We start from the raw sequence: 8,436 nt of genomic DNA on the forward strand, positions 1-8,436 counted from the left end.
CAGTAACAGCATTTCACCACCAGGGGCGCAGTAAAAAGTCTTTATCCAGCCGGCAGGAACTGAAGCACTGAGGGTAGAGCAACAGTTTCACACCAACAAGCTTTTGTGCCTGTAATTGGGTCTCAGCAAGTGTATGGAATTTTTGCCAGTGTCACTTGGAAATGAGACTTGGAAAATTCGAGGCTTTGTAAATTCCCATCGTAAAGGTGTAATGCATTCAAATTTTTCTAATGTAACTTAATGAGCTGCATTTTTAAACGAGGCGGAGGCGGAGCCTGTGCCTGTCGATAGGCAGTTGGGAGATGCTGACTTGAGCTAAATATGTTCCTGCTGATCACTGACCACCTCCAATGGTGAGTCTGGCAGAGCAGGATGTGACAGCCAAAAGGTTTCTGCAGGTGGCCACCTGCTTGATGCTGCTCTCAGGTATGCTTCCCAGAGTCTTGGTGGCGCTGACCTCAGATCAGTGCCTGGCAAGAGTGCCAAACAGCAGCTGCTCCTCTCACCCTTGTTGTCACTGACCTGAGGTGTGGAGAGTATTGCCCCTCTGCTCTCCTTATGGGTCACACTGCCTGGAATAATTTTTTTAAGTTTCATTTTGATTCCTCTTTTTCGGTATTATTGTTCAGGCCTTTTCGCTTTGTGAAGCTGTCTGTGAATATATTTATATGATTATTTAAAATAAAAAAATGGGATGGGTTTTACATCGGAAATCTTGTCTGTTTCTGTGATCACACGTTTCAGGAGGGAATGTGAACTGTTGGCCCTCATTCTCGACCATATTTGAAATGCACTGTACAGGGAGCAGAGTAAGTTAAGTTCAGGAAGGCATAGCTGATTAACATTGTAATACATACTTGGTATTGCATTCAAGGGTAGTTCCAGCTGTAGTTGCAAAGGTGGTCTGCAGGTTGCTGTGAAGGTTTGTTAGACAAATGGAGGCCCAAACTGTACACTCTCCTAAAGTGGTGTAAGAGCTTTTAGCCATTGGTCGTAAATACTTAATGTTTGAGGTTTTAGTACTGGGGGCGGCAAGTTCGTCGGTTTTTCACAAGACAGGCTACCCGCAGAGATGATGGCGTAAACAACACTGCCCCCTGCTGGAAGAGATTGAACATTCTTCAAGCGTGTCGTTTTCAACCGCACCAGAGACTGAAGTCCAGCACTCTTCCAAACTACGGAGCGGGGACAAATCAGCGATGGTCACGTGTCTATATTTCACCCTTACAGACCCCATGCCACGATGAAAGATTTCTTCTTCTTTTTTTAGCACTTCTTAACGCGGATGACTATTTGTTGTGTTCTTTAAAATGCGCGTCTGTGCTCGCACCGGACAGACCTGAACATTTGCGATAATCTTGTCATATTTTTCCAGAGCATATTTAGCCAAGGTTCCAACTGTGTTTCCCAGCGTATCGACACACGACAATGGATGACATCGACTGCGAGACATCGCACCTCATCGACAAGAAAATGTACTCACTGAAACAAAAACGGTAAATGCATAGGTTTCTCAATCGATTATTTTCAGTTATGTGATGCAAAAGTTCTGCTGTTATTTTCGTAGTTCAAAGAACTTTTAAAAATTACTTTGTAGCATCTATAGGGTTATAGGCTGCCGGATTTCATTCTCAAATCATTAAATTACCACAGTTTATGTTGTTTTGGCCTACATGTAACCTAAGTCACTATCTATGTAATTAATAATACACAAGCATGTCAATATCCTATTTCATGCTATTCATTCATATAATGCGTATAAAATTAAAGTATATAGCCTATCATTCAAGTAATATTTTGATGATGCTGATTATTATTGTTAGTATTGCTATTAATATCATAGTTGCAATCTATAGCGTTTTTTTCCCGCCAGAGACTCATTTTTAATGAACTTCTTAACGTAGGTTACAGTATGTTTCCGCATACCTTTGCAATCATATGTGCACGGTAATGTTATTCGTTTATTATTCAGTACTTAAAAATCTGACATTTGCTAAACAATCTTGTGCTGCGAAGAAAACCTAATAAAACACTGAAGGTGTAAAAAAAATATATTTTGCACAGCATACTTGGCCACGTGCGAGTGAACACATTCAATCATCTGCTGACATTCCATTCCGTATGGCACCTGTTCGCACTTTATCTTCAGGTTTGGATACGTTTCATACGGAAGGGACACCCATGGCTGCTCATTGAAAAACTATCAATAGCTCTCTCACCAATGATCAATTAACTTCTTGGGATAATTGGAGTTAACAATTGAATATTTCTGTTTTCCAGAAAGTCACAAAGTATTTGAAAACAAACCCCAAAAAGGTGTCCTGCAGCATGTACCAGGCATATGCCTGGTTAATGGCACTTACAAAGTTTATTGATTGTTCATTGCTTGGTACCTCTGACAAAACACTTTTCCCGGATTTTTCCCAGGGTGCATTTTAAATAACACATTTCTGGCTGTCCTGCAGTGCGTGCCCCGGTTCTGGGCATCCCCACTTCCTGTCCGGGACTGGGGCAGCGTCTGGCGCCATGGAGCTGAAGCATCCTGTTGGTGCCCATTGCCATGGCGATCAGGTGGTGCCCGGAGAGAGGGGAGAGAAGCAGCTGGCCATGAGGAAGCTGTGCATGGCCTCCTTCATCTGCCTGGTGTTTATGATCGGGGAGGTGGCTGGTGAGAGCTCCGTCAGGCTGTGGTCAGGTGGGAATGATCTGCCTGGTGTTCGTGATCGGGGAGGTGGCTGGTGAGAGCTCCGTCAGGCCGTGGTCAGGTGGGAATGATCTGCCTGGTGTTCGTGATCGGGGAGGTGGCTGGTGAGAGCTCCGTCAGGCCGTGGTCAGGTGGGAATGATCTGCCTGGTGTTCGTGATCGGGGAGGTGGCTGGTGAGAGCTCCATCAGGCCGTGGTCAGGTGGGAATGATCTGCCTGGTGTTCGTGATCAGGGAGGTGGCTGGTGAGAGCTCCGTCAGGCTGTGGTCAGGTGGGAATGTAGGGAGGGTGATCGGTAAAGCACAAAATCCAGGTGCATCAGAATTAAAGGGCACTTTCTACTGTTTTCAGAGTAAACTGTTAGGATCTTTCCCAAAAATATTCTCAGAGTAAAATGTTAAGACCTTTCCTATGAAATGTGTTTGTGTATGTCTATATATATACACATATAAGTATATGTATATACTGTATATGCAGATGTGTGTGTTCATTTGTCTTTGTATGTATATGTACATGTGTGCATGTGTTTTTCCTGTCTCCACAGGAGGCTACTTGGCCCACAGTCTGGCTATAATGACGGATGCAGCCCACCTCCTGACTGATTTGGGCAGCATGCTGGTCAGCCTCTTCTCCCTGTGGATCTCCACCAGACCCCCCTCCAAAACCATGAGCTTCGGATGGCACCGCTCAGGTCTGGACCTGGCACTGCTGACCCAGAACCCAGAACCCAGCAGATTACACTGACAGAGACGTTACTGCTCCTTACATCCATTCCCTCTGAGTATACATGTGACCTGCGGTACTCTATTATAAATGAAGTCTTTTTAATGGAAACAACTTTACTTGCTGTATCACAGGATTTTCTAGTATGGTGTAACAAAAATGTTTTTACATTTTTACATTTACGTTTTTACATTTGCATTTACATTTTTCATGATGGATGTGGTATGGGTTCACTTTGACTGCTACAGAGACTTTTTACTGCAAAACATTTTGTGCATTGATAAAAACGCCACATTTTAGTACAAGCATGTCTAATAATAATGCAATATTACAGTGTTAGCATAGTGGTTAGAGGTAGGGCTCGTAACTGAAAGGTTGCTGGTTTGATTCTCAGCTGGTGCACTGCTGTTGTACCCTTGGGTAAGGTACTTAACTCGTAGTTGCCTCAGTAAATATCTAGCTGTATAGATAGATAAAATTTTTGCCCATGTAAGTTGCTATGGATAAGAGCATCTGCTAATTGACAGAAATGTAATGTAATGTAATGTTGTGGTGCTCTCCCTCCCCCCTGTGGCAGAGGTCCTGGGTGCCTTCGTCTCCGTGACGTCCATATGGATGGTGACCGCGGTGCTGGTGTACCTCGCCCTGCAGAGGCTCATCGACAGCGACTATGAGATCGACGGGCACGTGATGCTGGTGACGTCAGGAGGGGCCGTGGTGGTCAACCTCATGTGAGCCGCCGCTCCCTCTGTCTCAGAGCTCCGCCTCGGCCTGTGATACGAGAGAATTTTCACCTGGCCATCTGGCATTGTACAGCTTCATTGATTCTTCCTTCATTTTTCCAACCAGTTGGTTAGTAAATAAACCAGGAAACCTTTTTCAAATACATCACGAACAGCACACCCTTCACCATTGAGTCACTGTGTATTTGTTGTGGCTATAAGTTTCCTCTAACCTTTGTCAACCTTTGACAGAACATAGCCAACGCGAGGTGCTCTGCTATGGTTTACCATCAGCCACCAGCAGTGAATGTGGCTGTGCCTCGGGAAGCTGTGAGACTGATGTATAGGCTCTCTCACTTCCTTCTCTTTTCAGAATGGCATTTGTTCTCCATCAGTCCTCCGCCTCCCATGGCCACACCCATGGCCACGGCCACGCCCACAGCTCCGGGTACCACAAGCTTCACGAGGGCAGGGAGAGCAGTGCGATTCCACACGGCCACTCCCACGCGCTCCTGGGTGGCCATGGCAACACCAGCGTGAGGGCGGCCTTCGTCCACGTGTTGGGGGACCTGCTGCAGAGCGTCGGGGTGATGCTGGCCGCCACCATCATCTACTTCCGGGTCAGCACCAGTGTCACACCTTCACTTGAAAAAGGTCATGCTGGTACTTATTTGATGCTTATTAATACCATGAACGATCACCTACAATGACTTTTTCCCTCAAGTTACGAATTATTAACACAGCTGTTACTTAACAGTCGAATGCATTGGCATTAGCTTTGAGTGTTTCAATGAAACTTACCATCCTGCACATAACTGACTATGGGTGTAAAAACACATTTCTGGCCTTTGTGTTGTCACAATAGATGTTTCCTCTTCCCACATCTGTACTCTTCTGAGTGTGCATTTTTGAGTGGAGCTAAAACTGTCAGGCACTGATCTCTATGGCTGTGTTTAAGGGCTGTCCTGCAGTGTATGTAATTTTTGCACTGCATTTATGATTGGTGTGTGGCGCTGAGGTCATCGGGCTCTTTGCTTTATGGATCAAAAGCATCCCCCTTCTGGCTCTGTTCTGACTGACTTTTTCCATAACAAGTTGAACGTGGTAAAGCATTCTCAGGTACCACATAGCGTCGTCCTTGTAATTATTCTAACAAGTAGGCTATGACATGTCCGGCAGTCTCTCTGATGTGTTCAGGTCCCTCGTGCCTGCTTTGACCTTTGACCTAACCACTGCTCTCTGCGCTGCTGTCTCCCACAGCCTGAGTACAAAATAGCAGATCCACTCTGTACCTTCCTGTTCTCCGGCTTTGTCCTGGCAACAACCATCTCAGTCCTCAGGGATGTGCTCAGGATTCTCATGGAAGGTAACCTCACGATCTAGTGCCCAAATCCAGCACATCTCTGACATGCCTGCGTCGGTAATTCCACAGTAATGTTGAAAGGAGTAACTGTTTAACAGATACTTACAGGAGTGTTTCCACAAGGATAGCCAGGGAGAGTGCTCTTTTGGATGTACGAAGCATTTAGAAGTCAGTCATATAGCGTCTGTCAACTTGCTTGTGATGGCCAGCCAAACACTTTCACTGTGGTTCACATTTCAAATACTTCTAGACTTTTCCCATTCAGTAAGACATAGTTTGACTCACTCCATATAAAGTTGTTAATTAGATTTAGTTAACCAGCACTGAGAGGAAACGGTGACGGAGACTGTGGTATTTGGACAAGCAGCTGTAGGTGCACTAGGCCGGGTTCAGAGCTCTCTCTGTGCGGTCTGAGACCCATCAGCTGCGGTGATGGTGAAACAGCCATGCTCCTGCTTGCTCTCGGCAGGAGCCCCTCTGGGCGTAGAGTTCGACTCCGTGAAAGAGGCGCTGCTGGCCCTGAAAGCGGTGAGGGGCGTGCACAGCCTGCACCTGTGGGCCCTGACACATGGCCACGCCCTGCTCTCCGCCCACATCGCCATCGGTGAGAGCCCCGCCCACTTGCAGTGCACTCACACGTACATCACCGCACATACAGACTTCTGCCTGCTCAAGCACACAGCACGTCAACCGTGTCCAAACACCAGCATCTCCACTCTCAGTAAACGCCATGCAACAAAACCAAAGAAACCTGATGTATCAGAACTCCAGCCTTCTGTTCATTTATCATTTTGCTTGGCAAGCTCCTTGACCTGGGATGATGTACAGAGTTCACAGTATTACAGTTTGTGGATTCTGAGCTCTTGAGATAAAGTACTTGAGTATTTTAGTAAGCAGAGTAAGTTGCTTGAGTGTCTAGCAGCAGTGTCCCAAGCAAGATTTAAACCCACAACCTTCAGGTTGAGTCTAGCCACTGCACTGTGTGACTCACATACTGATGGACGCCAGGTGGGTGTGTTTTTCAGAGCCGAATTCAGACCCTCAGAGCGCTCTTCAGGAGGCCTCTGAGCTCCTGCAGGACTCGTTTGGGTTGTACTGCACCGCCCTCCAGGTGGAGCTCTACTCTCAGGACATGGACCACTGCGTGCAGTGCCGGGACCCCTCTGACTGAGGGCCGCCATGGCAACAGAGACCATAGCAACGGGGTACGCCTTTTAAACCGGAGCGGAAAGGTCTCCACAGAATGAGCGGTGGCCGTAGAATGGCTGTGTGGAAAACACACACACACACACACACACACACACACACACACACACACCACAGACCTCCTGTATAGGTCACATACACACACATTCATGTAGAATAGACTGCAAACAGTGCACACATACATGCTGCCTTTGTAGAGCACACATGTCTTAAGGCATCTCAGAGGTCTGTATCAGACTGAAACAATGCAGAACTCAAACATTCAAACAGACAAAAAAGACACGCAAAACATACACACCACTCACCATCCAGGGGGGCAGTTTGCTTGTCAGCGTGCCCAAGATACTGACAGTATATAGCACTGTAATATTTCAAGTATGTAGACATATCATAATTGCTTCTTGCGCAACGGTATTTTTTTCCAGAGATATATATTCAATGGAAAAATAAAAAAATGTTTATGCCATTTTGTGTTTATTTTTAAATATGTAATGGCTTCATTTTCCCCGCAACACAAAGCGTTAACTGTGTGCTTGATATCTGCGCTTACTGTACCTCACCTGCAATCTTGTGGGAAAGCTCCTTATTCAATAAATATTGTTTTTTGCATTTATGATAAGGGACAGATACTGTACAAGGACAGCTTGTGCAGTAAAAGTAGTAGCAGCTGTGTTGGTTTCCTTTTTCTCTTGAGGTTTTGATGATCCTCAGTCTCTCTTTCTCTTTCCAAGATCTGTCTATGAAGTAATTCTCTGGTACCCCTGAAATCCATGCTGTACCCAGAGGAGAAACACAAACAAGACAAAATGAAGTACCATACTGCTCAACATTTGCCTGTGGACCCCCTTCCTGAATTCTGTTTAAGTAGCGTCTGTAACTCTTTGGCTGACACAGGAAAGAGCAGTTGTTGTGGGATCTCACAAATGATAAACTATCTCTGGTGACGCAATCAAGGGTGGGTCTCCTTCTGCTTGAAGGTGCTAGCACACACAGCCAATACTGAAGAGATAAAGAGGTAAATGAGAGGTGACCTCATCAGATAAGAGAAATGCATGATTTACTGACAACAGTACTAACAATCAAGCTCATTTTGCAGACATACACACGGCATGGCTGACCTAATTCAATCATGGCCACAGTCTCCAAAGTAAATAATTATGCTGGTTTTATTGTCATAACTCTCTGTTAGTAGATACAAAACTTGGAAATCCAACAACGTCCAACACTTTTATTAATTAGCATGATCTGTTTTCTTCTGAATTCCTGGCCTCTCAGGGGGATGGCGTGTTTCAATTTGCATCCCCACAAAAAGAGTGAGAAAACACCACAATCAATCTTCATAATAGTGCAGTTCCTTACAAAGAAAGCCAGGCCTTCCCGTTAGTCATCAATGACCAAAACAAAAAGAAAGAAAACAAAAAAAAAAACTGATTTTAATTCTTGGAATAAGTGTGTTACAAGAACGAACAAACATGACCATAAGATAACCTGTAACCGACACTCCTGATCACATGATACGACACCAGACTGATGTAGCTCTGTTTGGCAAAGCCCACAGACAGGGCTAGGAAAGCAGCAGAACAGCTTGCCAAGCATATCTAATATAACAGGAAGAACATTACAGAGAAGGGCAGGCATTGTGCATAAAGTCAGCCCACTGCCAGCCCTCACCTGACAGTGCTGCATCTACGCCGAACCTGTGGTGAAACCAGCTGACA

The 8,436-nt window shown here is 45.5% G+C and overlaps 1 protein-coding gene across 1 annotated transcript; it reads left to right on the plus strand.

Annotated features, from left to right (window-relative positions):
* The first annotated feature begins 2,520 nt into the window (after positions 1-2,520).
* Positions 2,521-6,683, plus strand: LOC118787400 (zinc transporter 2-like). The gene is made up of 7 exons (XM_036542950.1): positions 2,521-2,668; positions 3,249-3,395; positions 4,005-4,158; positions 4,523-4,769; positions 5,410-5,515; positions 5,982-6,116; positions 6,538-6,683. Exons 1-7 carry the CDS (start codon positions 2,527-2,529, stop codon positions 6,681-6,683), a joined length of 1,077 nt encoding a protein of 358 aa, XP_036398843.1. The 5' UTR covers positions 2,521-2,526.
* The last annotated feature ends 1,753 nt before the right edge of the window (positions 6,684-8,436 follow it).

This window comes from Megalops cyprinoides, chromosome 12 (genome assembly GCF_013368585.1).
Source record: "Megalops cyprinoides isolate fMegCyp1 chromosome 12, fMegCyp1.pri, whole genome shotgun sequence".
Taxonomy (NCBI): Eukaryota; Metazoa; Chordata; class Actinopteri; order Elopiformes; family Megalopidae; genus Megalops; species Megalops cyprinoides.

What these genes read in the sequence shown, in the direction of transcription:
- LOC118787400 (XM_036542950.1), top strand. Translation starts at nt 2,527, where the DNA reads ATGGAGCTGAAGCATCCTGTTGGTGCCCATTGCCATGGCGATCAGGTG. An exon ending in CTTCGGATGGCACCGCTCAG is followed by an intron (nt 3,396 to 4,004) that starts GTCTGGACCTGG and finishes CCCCTGTGGCAG; the next exon opens with AGGTCCTGGGTGCCTTCGTC. An exon ending in CTCCGCCCACATCGCCATCG is followed by an intron (nt 6,117 to 6,537) that starts GTGAGAGCCCCG and finishes TGTGTTTTTCAG; the next exon opens with AGCCGAATTCAGACCCTCAG.